At 41.4% G+C, this 20300-nt stretch overlaps 1 protein-coding gene across 1 annotated transcript; it reads left to right on the top strand.

Moving 5' to 3' along the window:
- Positions 1–13539: 13539 nt before the first annotated feature.
- LOC121757725 lies at positions 13540–16265 on the top strand. Its single transcript, XM_042153224.1, has 4 exons — positions 13540–14304; positions 14454–14591; positions 14688–15068; positions 15177–16265. Exons 1-4 carry the CDS (start codon positions 13540–13542, stop codon positions 16263–16265), a joined length of 2373 nt encoding a protein of 790 aa, XP_042009158.1.
- The last annotated feature ends 4035 nt before the right edge of the window (positions 16266–20300 follow it).

Raw genomic sequence — 20300 nt, 5'->3', positions numbered from 1 at the left:
TTCGCAATGATCGATATCTGCCTGCGCCTCCGCAAAGTTCCAGGGATCTAATACATTGCTGTCCGAGGAGTGATCCATAGATTCTCCCAAACCAATGTATCTGTCGGGCTCATGTGAGACCCTCCCACTGCGGCGCGGCACTACAATATTTTGAGTAGAAGTTGAAGTTTCGGGAATTGTTTGTACACTTGGTACTTGTTCTTGGTTAATGGAACTTGTGACAGAAGTTAGCTCATCAAGAGCCACTTCACTGCTGGGTTTATGATTCATTACATAGTCTTCCTCTAAGAATATCGCGTGAGTGCTCACAATGACTTTCTTATCTCGGAGACTAAAGAATTCATAACCTTTCGTTCCTTTGGGGTATCCTATAAACAAACATACCTCCGTCCTAGATCCTAGCTTAGTTGGATCCTTTTCCAATACATGAGCCGGGCAACCCCAAACCTTGAGATGTGCTAGATTGGGCTTACGCCTAGTCCACAACTCATATGGAGTTTTAGGTACGGATTTTGATGGTAAATTGTCTAAAATGTGACTTGCGGAAAGTAAGGCATGTCCCCAAAACGAAATAGGCAGACGTGCATAACTCATCATCGATCGAACCATGTTTAATAAGGTCTTGTTCCTTCTTTCAGCCATGCCGTTCTGCTGGGGCATGCCCGGCGCAGTCAGTTGGGATTGAATTCCCACTTCCGATAAGTAGTCCAAGAATTCGGCACTGAGGTATTCGCCCTCACGATCAGATCGTAGGCATTTGATATTCTTCCCATGATACTTCTCCACAAGAGTCTTAAAGTCTTTAAACTTGTCAAAAGACTCTGACTTGTGACGCATCAAGTAGACATATCCAATTTTCGAGAAGTCATCAATAAATGTGATGAAGTATCGAAAACCACCTCTTGCCTCAGTTGACATTGGTCCACATACATCGGAATGAACGAGCTCAAGTACTTCCTTGGACCTATTGCCCTTAGCCTTAAAAGGCCTCTTGGTCATCTTGCCTTCTAAGCATGACTCACACTTATGAAAAGGTTCCTCCTCTAGACCTTTGATAAGATCTTGTTGAATAAGAGATTGGATCCTCCTTTCATTGGCATGACCAAGTCTAAGGTGCCACAAGTACGTTTCGTTCATTGAACTTGAAGGTTCTTTTCGTTTCTTTGAAATTTTCGATGTTGTATTGAGTTCTGATTTGCGATTATTAAACTGTGTAGAAGTGATTGTGTACAGATTGTTTTCCATGATACCATGACAGATATAAGAACCATCTTTCTTAATAACGCAGTTGTCATTAAAAGAAATCGAATATCCATCATAAACCAATTTAGAAACCGAAATTAAATTTCTTCTAAAAGAAGGTATCAACAAAACATTCTTCAAAATAAAAAATCTATCACTACTAAAATGCAAATAAATGTCTCCCACTGCAACGGCCGTCACTTTGGTAGCGTCGCCCAGCTGGACTTCGATTTCACGATCATGTAGCCGTCTTGTCACCTGCAATAAGTCAGGATCAAAACAAATATGATCAGTGGCTCCTGTGTCAATAACCCAAGTGCAAATTGATGTCGAAGTCAAACAAGACTCGACAACTAGAGCCTGGTGCATACCTGTAGCCTTGCCCCGTTTAGAACAGTCTGGCTTCCAATGCCCTTTCTCTCCACACTTGAAACACTTCCCCGTAGGCTTCTTGTTATCCCTCTTCTTCTTCTTTCCCTTAGCTATCTTGGCCGGTCCTGAGTTCGGTGCCTGCCTTTTTCCTGCTCTAGGCTTCAAGCCAGAGGAAAGAGGCGCCGAAATCATCATGGCCGCCTTAGCCTGGACCATAAGGTCCTCTGCCGACTGAAGTTCAGTCAACAGCTCTGCCAAGGTGTAATTCCTTTTGTTCATCTTAAAGTTGAGCTTGAACTGTTGGAAGCTAGGGGGAAGACTTTGAAGGATGATAGTTACCTGGGACTCGGGATCGATTGTCCCTCCCAAGACCTCAATTTGGTTGAGGTGGCCCATCATCTCGAGGACGTGGTCCCTCACAGACGAGCCTTCCTTCATTGTCTTCGACATGATACTCCGAAAGGCTAGAGACTTCACCGTTCGATTCTGAGTACCAAAAAGATTTTTGAGATTCTGCATAATCTCGGCGGCTGTTTCCATGGCTGAATGCTGATGCTTGAGTACTGAAGACTTAGAAGCCAACATGTAGCACTTAGCCATCTTATTCGCCTTATGCCACCGTCTGTGTGCATCTCTGACTCCTGCCGCAGCGGTAGCCGCCGGCACTGGAGGTCGCGGGGTGGTGAGCACAAAGATGTATTCATCTGTTGTGAGAACGATATCCAAATTTTGTTTCCATTCTATGTAATTTTGGCCCTCGAGTTTATTTTCTTTGAGAATTGCGGAAAAAGGATTGAATGACATATTGACGATTTGATTTGCACTGCAAAACAGAGTATTTTACTATTGTCATAAACTTATCTAAGAAGTTTGATTAGATTAACCATAAAACTTTTCAAAATCTTACAACTGTAAAATTAAAATTTTGTACCCTCCAGAGGAAGTCAATACGCATTAAAATCTTACAATTTTACTGGTCACAACACCGACGAATAGTCCAGAGACCACAGAGTGGCATGGCCGCCTAATGTTGCCTAAGCAAGACCATCTCTTTAGCATTACAGAGTCTCATTTCTACAACACACTCCCATAACAATGCTTATGTGCTGCTAACAAGATCAAGCTATCTCATAAATTCTGTGTGAACTTCTGAATCTCGCAGTTTCTTAGGATTATTGTCCCCACAGAGCAGGTGGCGATAATATTCGAAACTACATTCTAGTTCATACTATTTATATTTGAGAAGTCCGCCCTCATGAACTTGTTATTTTCTTAGGATTATTGTCCCCACAGAGCAGGTGGCGATAATATTAGAAAAAGGCTTCATGAATTGCAGACCAATTGATGGAGACCATATACAAACGTTGAGTTCATAATTATAGCTTAGATATTTGGGTTATGGTTTTTCTTTAATTATCCTTAGCCTTGAGGCAGTTGAAGGCTTAATTAAATTCTGTTGGTATTTAATCTACCGGATAATTAAATCTTTTATTAATTGGTATCTTCCATTAAGAATTATTGTTCTAGAATTTAATTCTTATTCATGTCTACTATAAGATATATCTAAAATAATTAAATTACTTAATTCTTAATAAGACATGAAAAATTAAATTCAAATTATTTCCATGTTCAAGATTAGGAAGAGATATTATATTATTTAACGTATTGATACATATCTATCCTTATTAGGATCTTAGATATATAAACATTAGGAAACTATTATATTATTCTTATCTATATCATCTAGGAATCAAAATAATATTATTTATTTCCATAGATATAGAAAAAAATAAGATATTCCTTAAATCTAGATAAAATATTATGAAACTATTAAATTATTCTCATCCATATCTTCTAGGAATAAAATAATATTATTTAATTCCATAGATATAGATAATAATCAAAATATTCCTAAAATCTAGATAAATCTTCCAAAAAGATTTTATTTCCATTAAATAATAATATTTTAATGATATCTTTTAATAAAATAATTAAATAATCATTAAAATAATTCTTCATCGTTATCTCATCGTACGAGGTTCGCACGAACGATGAACGACGAAAATCCGACGAGTTCGTCGTTGGATCACGACGCACATGGCGTCTCGGCCACATGCGCGCAGGTGGCGCGCCATCGTCTCGGCAAGCGGGTCGTCGCGGTTCGCCAGCGTCTCGGCCAGGACGTGCGCGGAGGCGCAGCTCCTCTCGGCCAGCGGCGAGCATCTGTCGCGGCTTCTTGGCTCGTCGGGTGCCGACATCTCTCGGCCAGCGGCGCGCACGGTGGCGCGCCCGCTCTCGGCCAGTGTCTCGGCGCCCGTCTCGGACAACCAAGCCATCCGGCGGTGCGATCTTCTCGGCCAGCGGCGCACACGGAGGTGCGCCCGCTCTCGGCCTTCCGCCTAGGGTTGCGGCTCCCGGCGCCCAGTGTCTCGGTGGTTCAGTTACGAGCCACCACACCACGCCAGCCACCATGTCGCTCTCGACGCAGGTGCGTCTGGGGCCAGCGGTCTCGGCCGGCGGCGCGCGCGAGCCCTGGCTCGCCTGCGCGTCGCCCCGTGATCCCGGCTCTCCGGCTCCTACTGTCTCCACATCCCTATCTCGATCGCACGTCTCGTACAATCGAGTAATACAAGTTCTTGATTCGATAGTTCTTGAGTTCACCATGCATAATAAATTAAACAAAACACCAAGAACATGCTTCGCAATCAAATAATACATGCATACATGAATTTCGCGAAATTTAAATCCAAATAATCAGAGCCAAAGACTGGCTCTGATACCAACTGAAGGGGCTGGCAGCGGAAGCGTGCGTGACAAAACGGATCACATGAATTTGATCTATTTAGCAGATTATTTAGACAAAATCTATTCGCGTAATTATCACATGTATCATGCTCATAACTTGAATTAAAACATGCTTTAGCACATTAAATTCCTAAAATATGCTTACTACGGAATTAGCCAATTTACCTCGTTGATTCAATCAAGAATCGATGATGGCTTGCTCCGTCTCCACGTGAAGATCTTCAATACAAGACCTCGGATCTTCTGACTGGTGTCCCGGACTATACGCTGATATTTGTGTGGGCAAATCTCACCAACGTACTAGGACTCGAATAATGGAAGACAGAACTCAGCTCACGGAGGAGAGCACAATTTTCAAAAATTCTCTTAAAGGAGGGGGACGAAAATTTTATGAATAAATTGTTGTGTTTTCTGTCTCCTTTATTCTTCTATTTATATAAGTCACATATTGGGCCCAGTCAGGGATCTAAGGAAGAATCTGGAACAGGCCTCACCCAATTAGTTTTTTACTAATTAAATTGAACCCACAATTTAATATAAACTTATATTGGAATATTACGAGCAGCCACTACAGAAGTAATATTGCACTGCCTTCCAAATCCGAAATTACAAGTATTCCGGGTTTCCTTTAATTGTATTTGATTTATTTCCCGCGCTTAAGATGGAAACATCCATTAATTAATTAATGTCTGCTATAGACTTAATTAATTAACATATTTCGAATTCCAAGAGTGGACTTAGCAAGAAACTCTTATTTATTATTCATAGAGTAATCAAACTCCAACTAGCTAGGTTCCGAATAATAAAACCTCGTTTCGAGCTCCTCTTGTGGATGTTATCAAACGAGACTCTCCTCGCGCACGTTTCAACATAATAGCAATCCTAGCACCTCTAGATAATGATCACCACTATCCAATATACCTGAATCGTTGGGTTACGAAAAACCCGCACCTTTGGTAAGTCAAAGTAGTGGATACTCAATATCGTATGCTCAATGCTAACGTACATTGATTAAGAAATTAATTATCAAGACCTCGTCTTTCAGTAGATAGCATAAAGACTCGTCTTCCTGTTAGATCCATTCAGTGCTATACCACACCAACGTCATCTTATTTCAATAAGGTTTAGAAATAATCGGACTGACATTGCAACCTTTCGCGATAGGTAGTCAAGGTCTATCTAGGTTGTGAAATTCTTATTTTTCTTTGTTTAGAACTGACCGTGTTACCTTAAATTGGACGACGCCCACAACCGGTCTACTAAAACAAAGACTTAGACTTTGTTACGTTTGCTCATACATTTAAATATGCAATAAACAACCATTAAATGTAAACCATAACAAAATTATGACAAAAATAATCTGTTGCATTTATTGGAAAATAGCCATTAGAGTTTTACAGTATGCAATCACTCGAAAGGTGATTTCTAGTATACAAAACCCTAACACATCCGCCCTAGTGTCCTCCCTAGTGATTGCCACATCAACATTTCCTAGTCCGACCTTTCTTTCTACATTGGTTTCACCCTATTGTTCGCCCTATCAATTACACTCAATTTGCATTTAATTTTTAATAAATCTAATTTTTTGCTCATATTCTTGATCATCTTCTCAAGCCTCCGTCGGGCGGCTGGATCGGTGGTATTCAGAAGGCTGTTTTATGCGTCAAGTATAAACCTATACTCACACACCTCGTGAAAACCACCAAACTCCTGGAGCGCTGAGGCCACGAGCTGAGTAGACGGAGCAGGCACAGCCTGCGGGGGAGCCGATCCAGACGCGGTCACCTTCGGCATGGGCTCTAGCAGTCTTGTTGCCTACGGAATGCCTTAAAATAGACGTAGGCGTGCCGGAACTCCCTTCCGGCTCAGGTTGAGATCCACAGGCGATGGGCCGCTGCTCGTGTAACCGCCATTGGCGGTGTTCTTCGGCTGCTTCGCAGCTGAGGATGCAACCGATATCCCTCCGTCGAACTTCGCCTTGTTCTTCAAGATCAATCAAACATTGTAGAACTTGAACTGCCCGTACTGCGACTGATACTCGGCCATCAACTTCTGGATGACATCCTACATGCTCTCAACGCTGCCCCTTTGATACGCTCGGATTTTGCACTATTTTGAGGCTATTTTGTGGTCTGTTTTAGTGTCAAAATTGCATTTCATGTCCATTATTTGCATATTTTATCCATTTTGTTATTTTGACGTGTTTTGTGAAAAATGTGCAAAATATAGCTTAAAAAGGGCATAAAAACGTCAAAGTTCGGAAGCTGGAGTAGAAGGCAACCCAGCGGACCGCGGCGCACCCCAGCAGTCGCTGAAAATCACTCCAGAACTCTCTGACTCTCTCCAGCGCCCGCTGGGAAAACGCGACGCACGATAGCATGTGTTCAAACTCAATTTTCCTACGATCTTAACTCCGATCAGGGCGTTCTACATGTCATTCTCTTTGACTCCGAAAGTGCTTCGTGTTGATACCAAGATCATCTCAATCGGAATTCTGTGGAGAAAGTTATGGCCATTCTACCAAAGTCGTGCAAAGCTGTCAAATGCAGTTTAGGCGGAAATTTAAAGAAAAAAAATACATTACCTTGTGAAGCCAAATCTTTTCCTTCTACTATGGGGCACGAAAATTCCATCTTTACTATTGGTTGGAGGAAACTTTTTACCAAATTTAAATAATTTTCAAGCCTTTATATACCTCATAACCTAATTCATAATATTCACCAATTCATAGCCCACAAAAGGGGAGCCTTCATGACTCCCCCTCCATTCTCCAACCCTAATTCCTCCATCCATCATTCTATCACCATTCTTGGAGATTGGAGCAAGGCAAGAGAAGACTAAAGATTGCATAACAATTCATCCTTGGGTTTTGTTTGCTTTTTCTTTATATTTTGTACTTTAATTTGTAGTTTTTGCTATTTGTCTATAAGTAGCTAAATTATCAGATTTCTTTGGATGTGTTAGTAACTTTTATTGGTTTATAAAATTCTGTTTTGCTATTTAATATCCGTTTAGTTCTTACTTCGTTTCTTTCCTAAGTTGTTCTATAATACTTCACGTTTGAGTGACGCATTCGGTGATGATTTAATATAACTTGCTACATAATCGTGAGAGGAGGTTGGCGAGTTAGATTCACTTAGTAGATACTGCAATTAGCTTCCTTAAAACGACACTGTTAATTGAGAGTGAGGACTTTATAAGGGTCTTAGGAGCTTTTAGGAGTTACGGATCTGGGATTGGCAACCCTAGTGTTAGTAATCTACGCTTGTGCCGCATAGGCAAAACTTATGTGACTCGTTCTATCGAAGTATGAACTGTGCTAGGGTGTTGTAGTTGGAATTTGTATAACCATAATTGTGAAACCACTATTCTTGGAATTCCCCTATTTGCCTAATTTACTTGCTTTATTTTATTTGCTTTATTTATTTAAAACCAAATCTGTTGTTTCTCTAGATAGTATATGGCGCTTAGTACATGATTGTCAGTTGCAATTATATTCCCCATGTTCGATATCCTGGTACTGACCTTTAACTATAATAGATCTACCATGTATAATTACAGGTATTTTTAGTGCTAATAAAAAGTGCATCACCCTTCCGTCCATGTTCTTTGTGTAGATATAGCTGAAGTTGTTGACGTGGACCTTGAGCCGATCCCAACACTTGCGCAGCTGATCCTTGGTCCGCTTGTACGCCACCTTGTTGTATTAGGCCTCAATGTTGGCCGAAGTCTGGTGGTTGGCGTTTATCGAATCCTCAGATATATCGACCCAACACTCAGCCACCTTCATGTACTCCTCCATGGTGTAGTCTGTACGCCCCACGGCATACTCCTTGTTGGGATCGTTGGATGGGAGGTGACTGGGATGGTTGGCGCTTTTTCCTTGCGCGCAATCCTCTTCTTCCTCCTCGGCGCCTCAGGAGCAGAAGGTTGCCCGCAGCTCGACTGTCACGACCGCACTTTGCTAAGGATAGCGAAGGCGGGTAAATCGCGACTAATGAGGGGGATTAAAGAGAAGAGGAAGAAAGGGGATAGACTTTGAAAATTTTCACAAGAGCCAAGTCAACGATATCACAGATAAGAAGTCAAGTATTTGATTACATGCCATGGAAATAGAAATAACACTTCATCAATTAAATCAGAGTTCGATGATGAGATTCTGAAATTCTCAATTAGCTACAGCGGAATAGTCCCTACTGAACGACATCATGTGTGAAGACACGATTCGTTGGAAGATCCACTTGGTTATTTAATAAACATCGACTCCGATCATCACCCCTTCTCTTCGACGTTCAACCTGCACATTTAGAAATACATGCAGGGCTGAGTACAGGAGTACTCAGTGGACACGTGGTGAAAATAAAAACATACATTATATAGTTGTCATCCATCACAGTAACACCCGGTGGTTTTACTTAAAAGGCCCAAGCTTACTAAATTCTTTGCGAGCTTAAAGTTCATCTAGAGACTAAGTTCTTCAAATTCATACCATATCTGTGAGTTGTGAACCGTGAAGGTGGCCACCTTGCACGGACACCATAGCCGGCCAATCCCCTGGGATGGCTCACCGCCCTTGTGCACAAAATTCCAAATAGAGTTTGCGGTCCTATTGGGAACCGAATTCGTTCTAATAGTTTGGCATCGCCAAACCCTCGGCATATAGCCCCAACAGATAGGCCTAAAAAACAAACATTTTATGACATGACAACAACTTGAAAATAATCACAGCTTCATTTTGAGAAAAGATGATACTTCATACTTTCGCAAAGTATTTGATTTATATCCATACTAATGTGCTGGATATTAAAAGAAAGCCCACCTGATATGCTTATTTCTCCACTCAATTACTCGTTTTGGCCTCACTTGCTCTGGAGCAATTTATCATTTGAAAATAAATAGCGCAGCACACTAATTAGTACTTGAACTATTTCTCTTGAGAAAAGAATGCATGCATCCTATTGGATAGCACATATATCTTAGTCTCGTCTTATAGGATTTTCTTAATCCTATCTCGGGCATCACTACTCTGCATATTTTATTTATTCACCTTACTAACCTTGGAGAAATTCTATTTTCTATAAAATAATTATTTGAGCACTTATTTAATAAAATATGGATTCTTGGAAAATTCCTTTCTTAAATCATTTTCTTCGGATTTTTCTTAAGGCCGCCCATGGCGTCGCTGGGCGACGCCGGTCGGCCCCTCGCGTCTCAAATTTTAATATTTCTAAATATTGGAAACTTGGTTTTATTCGGAGAGTTAATAAATTGAGCTCCGACTCAATATTTTCCATCTTTGGAAACTTAGTAATTTATTCGGGAATTAATTAAATGAGCTCCAACTCAACCCTTAAATTAATTCCAATCCATCATAAATAATTCTCGGCCCAATTCTATAGTCTGTCCCAACTGCCAATTAAAAATCGGTCCATACTTCACTCTCCTTTAAAACATTTCGGCCCACTTCCTCACTAATTCCATTGAGTCCATCCAACTAATTAAATCAGCCACCACTCCAATTAATTATTATAGCCCAACTAAAATAAATAAAGTGGCCCATTAAAAGACAAGAAGGCATCCACATTTTTTTTGAGGAGAAGCAGTGGCTCTTCCCTTCTCACCAGCGAAATCGCCGCTACCTCGACGGATTTTCGGAGTCGCGTCGGCGGGTACTTGTTGCATGCATTACTTGTCACGACCACATCTCCCTAGTCAAAGAAAGTGTAGCTATTTCGCGACTAAACATACTGAACTGTCTTAACTCATCATAAAAGTTACTTAATTCAAGAAAAACATTGTCTGAATGTTATAAAGATAACAAAATGCTGAATCAGAGTGAATTCTGGGACATTGTCTTTACTAAAACAAGTCTAAGTCTGCGCAACGGAAGAGTTCCAAGACAAGTATAATATGTATGAAGACATACTACACCAGCTATCCTTCTACTTATTTAGCCTTCTGTCCCAACACCTCCTCTGCCTCGATCGATCAACCTGCACATTAAGGAAAACAATATGCAGGGCTGAGTACTTGATATACTCAGTGGCTTATGCCGAAAACTGTTTTCTTTTAATTGTCAGCCAAGCTGAGTGAACGCGGGGTTTTTCTGAAAACAAGTCCCGGTCACTAAAATCTTTTATTTCTTTCTGAAATAGACTGCAGTCTTTTAAACTTCTGATGATATGCCATATCAGCTGTGTGAATCGGGAATGTGGCCACATTCCACGACCACTGGGCCGGCCAACCTGGCGCTAGCTCACGACCCCTAGACCGGCCAACCTGGCGCTAGCTCACGGTCCGTACGTGTACACTAGTCCGAGTAGGATTTACTGACCTACTGGACCCGAATTCGATTTAACAGATAGGCAATCACAAAATAAAACATGGCATGACAACTCACTGAAAATATTCATGCTTTTTCATATAAAGAGCCCACAAATAATGTAGGATAGAAAAGCCCACCTCGTTTGCTTAACTCTTTCAAACGGGTACTGTCTGACTTGAGATTTACTCGTCGAGCGACGACGTCCCTTTTCAAAAATAATGTACTTAAATTAGGCTTTAAGTAACTATTCATCTTGCATGAATGCATGCCTAAGCGTGCTCTTTTATTTTATCTCTTTCTTTCTAAATATTAGAGATCTAAAATCTTTAATTAAATCGGCGATTTAATTTGTTCCGAAACCGACTGATCTGTTTGGGTATAATATATATTCCCGGATTATTCTTAAGTATTTTAAAATACTTTTTGTGACTATTAAAGTCCGCTTAATTATTTATTGGCTTTTATTTCACTCACGGCTTATAAGTTCTTTTCTTCCGTGGCTTAAGGAATTAATTCCATTAACTCTTGGAATTAATCTAAGATAATGGTTCCAACCAAAATTAAGCTTTGTGGTCCAAACTAATTAAAGAGGGGCAGTGGCCCATTTTAATTTCTGTTGAATCTGGCCCAACTTAATTAATTCCAGGCCCAAGTGTTTTAAAAATATTGGGGAGGCCCAACTCCATACCCCAAAGCTGTCGACCCCCCTCCATCTCTCTCTTTCATTTTCGAAACTTTTCCCCCAAAATTGAAGGAGTTTCGACGGGAAACCCTAGCCTCCACCCCTTCCTCGTTCTTCGTCGACATCACAGTCCATCACCACCGCCTTCCTGGTCAAATCCCGGCAAGCAGCGAGCCACCGCCACCACCGACGACTCCAGTAGGTCGAAACAGCCTAGCAGGCGCCGTCGATGGCCTGGTGGAGTCAGCACGGCACCGCGGCCGTCGCTGCTGTCCTGGTGATCTCGTCGCACGGCTCCTCTCGTCGCTGCCCCCCTCCGCGAGGCAGCCTCGTCGTTCTCCGGCGCTAGAACAGCCGCTGCCGGAGTCGGCGGTGTTCGCCGTCGCCTCGCGAGGCTTCCGCCGACGTCGCTGAGTCGCTGCTGGTTCGAAAGGCACGGCTTCGCCGCACGACTCCCTCAGCCGAGCCGTCGCACGCTCAGCTTGCCTTACGGCAGCCTACGGACTCCGTCTACCGCTTCCTTCTAGCCGAAGCTAAGTCTTCTACTTTTTATTATCCATTTCATTCTATTGGGGTTTGCAGTGGATCTAGTTGCACTAGGGTTCTGATTTGAGGCATGTTCTTGGTCTAATATGCTGCACATGCTTACATGATGACATGGGTTTAAGAAGAGTTCGAAGGAGGTTTTACCTTCGCTGTTGCGTATCTTGTTGTCCCTTTCTCCCGGCTTTGATCCCCTCTACTCCCTCTTGCTACTTCGGTCCCTCCCACTCTAAGCCTCACTGTATTACAATTGATTTGTGGAGATGGGAAAGGGAGAAAGAGGTTGAGGGCTATTTACATTTATAGGTGGGGTGTAACTGAAAGCTGCAAGAGTTTGTTGCTTGACTGGAGAGAAGGAGCCTTAAGGCTGCCCTATGTTGGCTGCCATCCCTGCAGCTTGCAGGCTGTGTACTCGTGAAATTGATGAGCTTATGGCTCCTGGTCGTGCTCTGATTTCACAGCTGGATATGTGCTTAAATCCTTGCATTTCCTTGCTGTACTTCTTAACTGTATTTGTCTCCATATGAGAAGTAGTACTAGGTTTAATTATTGCTTCTGTTGCTTTGTGGCAGGTGCACAAGGAATGGCAGCAAACTTCCCCTGAATACTCTGTTGTGGCCGTTTGGAGGAGCTGTGCAGCTGCTTTACTGCAGCCTTTAATCAGCTTGAGGAGTGATGGAGGCACAACCCCTCATCCTGGTTCGGTCTCGACCAATTTGCTCGGCGTTGGCGGTGTCTGAACCAGCTACCGGGGCTGTCTTCCTCGTGATCTCGCCCTCTCGGGCTTCCTACATTTCTGGCCGAGACCGCTTGCGGAAGAGACCAATGAAGTCTTCTACCATTTCTTGTTTGTAAAGGCATAGATCTCTTTGAAATTTCCTTTCTCTGCCATGTAAAAGACTAGTTTTCTTTGTTTACTTATTATCATTCTTGTAAGCTAAGACAATAGCCTTGAAATTCTATGTAACTGCATTTCTTTTACTCAAGGAATAAACAAATACTCTTTCATTCACATTAATAAATAAAAGCTGGTATTTATTTCACAAGAGTTCTCGGAAATCTAGGTCTCGGCTATTACATTACTATAATACACATGCATGCAACGTAAGCACGAGCCATGCATGCTATATTGTGTTAGTTGGTGACGTGGCGTTAGTTAAGAAATGCATGAGCCAATGAGAAGGAGGTAGTGACGTGTTGCTAGCCAATGAGAGAGACGCACGTGGATGACAACTCAGGGGGAAGAGAGGCGAGCTAAGATGAGCTAAGGAAACAGAGTATAAATAGTAGTAATTGCTCTTTCTTTAAAATGTCGTTGATATTGTTAGTTGAATGTTTGTTAAGCTCCGATCGTGGATCGTGAGCTCCTCTTTGCTTATATTCTTGGTTGTAGAACATTATCATTGTTAATGCAATCCATTCCATTGATCATTCAAGTGTTGAGTTTGCGTTTTATCGCGGAGCTTCAATGGAGTTGAGCTAAGATAGGTCGATCGCGGAGGAAGATCGTAACAATTGGTATAAGAGCAATCGATCTCCGGACGTCGGAACGGTGACTCGAGGCGCAGAAATGGAGAAGAAAATGATGGAGATGATGGAGCAGAAAATGCAGGAGATGCGAGAAGAGCATAAGATCGAAATTATGGAGCTGACACAATCAATTGCTGCAATTAACTTGCAAAATCAAAGGAATAAGAAAACGGAGACTGGTGAGGGTAGTAATAGAGGAAATCAGTACGAAAATGGAAACGATTGGGGAAGATCAACGCGATATGAATTTCCTAAATTTGATGGTGACGGTTTTGAAGGATGGATGACGCGAGCCGAATATTTTTTTCAAGTAGCTAAAGTACCAGAGGAAGAGAAGGTTAGAGTGGCCGCGATTCACTTGGAAGGGAAGGCATTACAGTGGCATCGAGGTTTTGAGAGTTTGCATGGAGATATGGCATATGCGGACTGGCCGTGCTATAGCTCATCTCTAGCTGCTCGATTTGGTGCGCACGCATATGAGGATCAATTGGCTGATCTCAGAAACCTCAAACAAAAAGGTACGCTCCAAGACTATATGGATACTTTTGATGAATTATATCCTAGAGCTGGAATTAGAGAAGATCAAGCCTTGAGCTTCTTTTTATCTGGATTAATTGATGAGTTGCAAATGCCAGTGCGTATGTTTAGACCTAAAGCACTAGCTGAAGCTTATTCTTTAGCTAAATTGCAAGAGCTGACTGTTAGAGCTCTAGATGTGAAAACTAAAGTGAATCAGAGCAGTGTGCAATCTCACAGTAGCTATTATTCAAGTAGCAAACCTATGGCTGTGACTGCTACTAATAAGGTGGGAACCTTGAGTAATTGGAGTGGAAGTAATAAGGATGCTACTAAGTTTGGGGAGCTAGCACAAACTTGACTCCTAAGGAAATTGATGAAAAGAGAGCAAGAAAGGAATGCTTCTGGTGCACTGAGAAGTTTACTCCAAACCATCAGTGCAGCAAAAAGAAATCATATGTGGTGCAGTTACTTGAAGTGGGAGAGGAAGAAGAGGAAACTGATGAAGAAGAGATAGAGGAGAAGTCTGAGTTGCAGCTTTCATTACATGCGGTTTGGGGAAAGAATGGACCCCAGGTAATGAGGATTAAAGGTAGATGTCAGAAGAAAATCTTAAGGATCTTGATAGACACTGGTAGTACTCATAATTTTTTAAGTGCTAAAGTGGCTCAGAAACTTAGTTGTAAGCTGCTTCCTGTTACTTCAAAAGCTGTGGAAGTGGCAAATGGACAGATCCTACAATGTAATCAGAAGTGTAGCAGATTGGAGTGGGAGATGCAGGGGTCTAAGTTTCAAGCTGAAGTTTATCTCATAACTCAAGAAACTTATGATCTCATATTAGGGGGTGAATGGTTGTCTACTTTGGGTGAGATTAAGTGGAATTTCAATAATCTCAGTATGGTTTTCAAAATTAAGGGTGAGGAAGTGAAGCTGCAAGGGGAAAGATGGTCACCAAAAGCTGAACAATTAAATTTCTTACACATACTGAATCCAGAGGAGGAAGATGTGAATGGAAGGAAACTGAATCAGTGGATACCCGAGGCTGAGATTGATGTAAGTTGCTGCTATGAGATTAGTGTGGAGGAGATTTAGCCGAACTTACAACTAATTCTTGATGAGTATACTGAGATATTTGAGGAACCAAAAAAATTGCCTCCTCAGAGAGAGCATGATCACAAGATAGTGTTGAAAGATGGTGCTGAGGCAGTGAACATGTGGCCTTACAGATATGCTGCACACCAAAAGGATGTGATTGAAACCATGGTTGAGGATATGTTAAAGGCTGGAGTTATAAGGCACAATGAGAGTTCTTTTGCAAGCTCTATTGTATTAGTTAAGAAGAAAGATTCCACTTGGAGGATGTGTGTAGATTATAGAGCCTTGAATGCTATAACGGTTAAAGACAAATATCCTATACCTGTGATAGAAGAGTTACTAGATGAGTTGGGAAGAGCAGCTTGGTTTTCTAAAATTGATCTAAGATCCGGCTATTGGCAAGTCAGAATGAAGCCTGAGGATATATATAAGACAACCTTCAAGACTCATTCAGGGCATTATGAGTTTTTAGTCATGCCATTTGGCTTGACAAATGCTCCAGCCACTTTTCAAAACCTGATGAATACCATCTTTAGAAGTTACTTGAGAAGATTTATATTGATTTTCTTTGATGATATCCTCATTTACAGTGACAGTCAAGAAGCTCATGAGCATCATCTCAGGTTGGTTATGGAGGTGATGAGGAAAAATAGCTTGCTAGCTAAAAGAAGTAAATGCACTTTTGGGTGTAGAAAAGTGGAATATCTAGGTCATGTTATATCTGATAAGGGAGTTGCCACTGATGAAGGAAAGATTGAAGCAGTTAAACAGTGGCCTCAACCTAAAAATGTCAAGCAAGTGAGAAGCTTCTTGGGTTTAACTGGATATTACAGAAGGTTTGTGCATAACTATGGAGTAATATCTAGACCATTGATTGAGGTGATCAAGGAAAACATATTCAGGTCGACAACAGAAGCACAAGAAGCCTTTGAGAAACTCAAATTGGCCATGATTACTGCTCCTGTGCTAGACTTGCATGATTTTTCTAAAGAGTTTATAGTAGAGACTAATGCATCGGGAAGTGGGATAGAAGCTGTGTTGATGCAGGATAAGCATCCTATAGCCTTCATTAGTAAGTCTCTATCACCTAAATATCAGAATTTATCAGTATGTGAAAAAGAATTGCTAGCTATTCTGATGGCCATCAAGAAGTAGTGTCACTATTTACAGATCAGGAAGTTCATTATCTTGACTGATCATCAGAGTCTTAAGTACTTGATAGAACAAAAATTGACTACTCCTACTCAACAAGCTTGGATGACTAAGCTCATGCAATTTGATTATGAGATCAGATATAGGAAAGGCAGTGAAAATTCTGTAGCTGATGCCTTATCCAGAGTACCTGAAGTGATGGTTTATGCACTGACTTCTCTTGTAATTCCTCTGGAGTTAATTGCAAAAATCAAGGATTCATGGAAGAAGGATCCTCTGATAAAGAAGCTGATAACAGAGAAACAACAGAATGTGAACCTCCATCCAAAGTTCACCTGGATCAACGAAGAGTTAAGGAGGAAAGGGAAGTTAGTGGTGGGAAATGACTTGGTTTTAAAAGCTCAGATTTTGTCCATCTTTCATGGATCTGCTTTGGCTGGCCATTCTGGAGTATTGGGAACTTTTAAGAGGATAGCTGCTCTACTATACTGGCCAAAATTAAGGAAAGATGTTAAGGAGTTTATCAGAATGTGTGTAACTTGTCAGAGATATAAGCCGAGCAACACCTCTCAAGCTGGGTTATTACAGCCTCTTCCAATACCTGCTGCTATCTTCACAGATATCTCAATGGATTTTATTGAAGCCTTACCAAAATCTCAAGGTTATGATACTATATTTGTGGTAGTGGATAGGTTGAGTAAATATGCGCACTTTATGGCCTTATCTCATCCCTTCACAGCAAAAAAAGTGGCCGAGGTATTCCTGGATTCAGTTTTTAAACTCCATGGAATGCCAATGAAGATTGTGAGTGATAGAGGAGCTATTTTTGTGGGGAATTTCTGGAAGGAGTTTATGAGTTTATTAGGTGCTGAGTTGCTTTATTCCACGGCCTACCATCCAGAAACTGATGGCCAAACAGAGATAGTAAATAGAAGTTTGCAATGTTATCTGAGGTGTGATATGGGTGAAAAGCCACATACTTGGTTGCAATGGTTGGGATTAGCCGAATATTGGTACAACACCGCCTATCATTCTAGTATTCAAATGACTCATTTCGAAGCATTGTATGGATTTGAACCTCCTCTACACACACCTTATCTGCCTGGTGACTCGAATATTGAGGCAGTGGATTTGGCTCTGAGAGATAGAGAAGATATGCTTGCTATACTCAAGAGGAATGTACAGAAAGCAGCTGACCGAATGAAGAGACAAGTTGATCAACATCGAACTGATAAAGAGTTTGAGATTGGAGATTGGGTTTGGCTGAAGTTGAGGGAGTATAGACAGAACTCTATTAGAGGTAAGCATCATAAATTCGAGCCTAAATACTTTGGACCTTATCAGATATTGGATAGAATTGGTGCAGTTGCGTATAAGCTAAATCTACCATCTTCGGCCGCAATCCACAATGTGTTCCATGTTTCTTTATTGAAGTCGGCTTCTCCACCATCTGGCCCTATCACTGAATTACCTGATGTATCCTATGTAAATGATGCCATTCCTCAAGCAATTCTGGATAGGAAAATGGTGAAAAGGCAGAATCATGCAATGGCAAAATGGCTCATACATTGGGAAGGGGAGTCCCCGGCCGATGCTTCATGGGAGTTCGCAGATATGATTCAAGCTCGATTTCCGTGGTTCCTTGGGGACAAGGAACCTTAAGAGGGGGGTATTGTTGCATACATTACTATAATACACATGCATGCAACGTAAGCACGAGCCATGCATGCTATATTGTGTTAGTTGGTGACGTGGCGTTAGTTAAGAAATGCATGAGCCAATGAGAAGGAGGTAGTGACGTGTTGCTAGCCAATGAGAGAGACGCACGTGGATGACAACTCAGGCGGAAGAGAGGCGAGCTAAGATGAGCTAAGGAAACAGAGTATAAATAGTAGTGATTGCTCTTTCTTTAAAATGTCGTTGATATTGTTAGTTGAATGTTTGTTAAGCTCCGATCGTGGATCGTGAGATCCTCTTTGCTTATATTCTTGGTTGTAGAACATTATCATTGTTAATACAATCCATTCCATTGATCATTCAAGTGTTGAGTTTGCGTTTTATCGCGGAGCTTCGATGGAGTTGAGCTAAGATAGGTCAATCGCGGAGGATGATCGTAACAGTACTCCCTCCTCCATCGTGTTCTCTCCCTCCGTCGAGTTCGGTGGAGTCCTCGGCTGCTCGACGAGCAGGGCTGCCGCCTGCTGCGTCGCTCGGCGCCAGCCATCGCCGCCTCCGTGTTCCGGCTTGCCTCGTCGACTTCCTCTCAGCCTAAAGCTAAGTCTTTTCCCCTATTCCCCCTTCAACTCAATTTATTTGAGTTAAGCAGCAGCTTGGTTATTGTTGAGTATTTCGTCTGATCTTGCTGAAGGATTTTAAATCCTATGTTCTAATTCTTTGAGAGCTTACTGGAATGAGCTTGTTATGATGTGAAATTTAAACCATACTCCTCTTTATTCTTGCTACATTTCATGATTCTTGATTAGCTCTACGGTTCTCTTAGGGGGTCATGTTTTCATAACTCCATGTTTTCGGCTATCATGGCAGCCGTATCCCTGTTGTGGTTCGGGGCAGAATGGATGTTGAGGCTAACCCTATGTAATACTTGCTCAAGCTATTGTTGTAAAATCTTATTGAGCTCTAAGTTCTTGGCTAAGTGTTGTGGTTGGTCTACATGATGCAATAGGGTGTGTTGGGGATTACCTTACTCGGTGAATCCTCTCGGTTCGTGGCTGCCCTCCTTGTTCCTCTCCCTTCCTCTTGCTGCACTCTTACTATGTGAAATTTTGGGTGCTCCTAAGTGGTGGAGGAAAAAGGGGTGGGGAGGCAGCTTATATAGGCATCAACCTTGGCCTCTTGTGTCTGAAAACTTGGGGGCAAAGCCTCCTATTTTGGGGCTGCCAGCTTATCTCTACTATGTGTTAGTCCAATTGTTGAGCCTCGATAAAATGGAACTCTGCTCTTCTATTTTGGGCTTGTGGTTGAGCCTTCCTACTCGTGGCAGTTTGGTTTTGATTCTCAGATGATGAAAGTTGAAGTGAGACAGAATGTGGTTGATCTTGCAGCTCTAAACTGCTGCCCCTTGGCTGCTCTATTTCACCTACTTCCTTAGCTCTCTTGGTTGGGCTTGCTTCCCATTCCCCTTTTACTTATGAGATTCCATTCTAACCTTTTTGTGCAACATTGCAGATTTCCTTGGTGTCCAAGGCTGTCCAAATTTTAGAGTCTTATGAAGAGGAATCTTTCCAAAAGATGGAGAAGAGAAGAGAAGAAGATTTGCTCATATGTCTTACCTTCCTCTTTGGCTAATCCCTTCTTCTAGGTTAGAGGTAGACAAAGTTGTACTCCCATTTTCATTTAATACTAGGCATTGGAGCCCCTAAAGTAGAAGTGTAGTATAGGTGTGTGTTGTCTATTTCACATATGTAAGCATGTACTATTTGTATCTCCATCATTCTTGTATTTTTTTATTCCTCAAAGTGAAATCCCATTTTCTAATAAAAGTATCTCTTTTACTTTTATTCTTGAAGTAATAATTCCTTACACTTTATTTTCCAACGAAAATACTTAGATTATTCCAAAGTCGAAAATACAACGAGGATTCTACGATTACACGTCTTCCAAAAGAAATTAAATTACGCTAATACATTTGATTTATCTTGAAAGAAAAGACCGAAATTCCGGGGCGTCACATCGACTCCATGTCCTCAACCCAGTGGATGTTGTTATAGTGAAACTAAATATTTTACGGAGTAAATACTTCACTATAAATTATACTGAACTAAATTGATTTTATAGTGAACTAAAATAGTTCTTATAATCTAGGATTGAGTTGTGAGATTATTTTAGTTTGAGGGGTTGGATATGATTAATTATTCTATGATTATCCATTTAAGATTGAGTTGTGGTATTGAATCTCATGAACCAATTACAATACATATTTAATTACGAGATACAATCTTGCAAATTGAACACTCCTATAATAAATTAAATTTGTGTTATCTAGTTATGCTTTAAGATTAGTGATACTTTGATCGCCTC

This window comes from Salvia splendens, chromosome 12, assembly GCF_004379255.2.
Source record: "Salvia splendens isolate huo1 chromosome 12, SspV2, whole genome shotgun sequence".
NCBI lineage: Eukaryota > Viridiplantae > Streptophyta > Magnoliopsida > Lamiales > Lamiaceae > Salvia > Salvia splendens.
The sequence above is the reverse complement of the archived record's forward strand: the minus strand, read 5'-3'. Positions and strand labels throughout refer to the sequence as shown.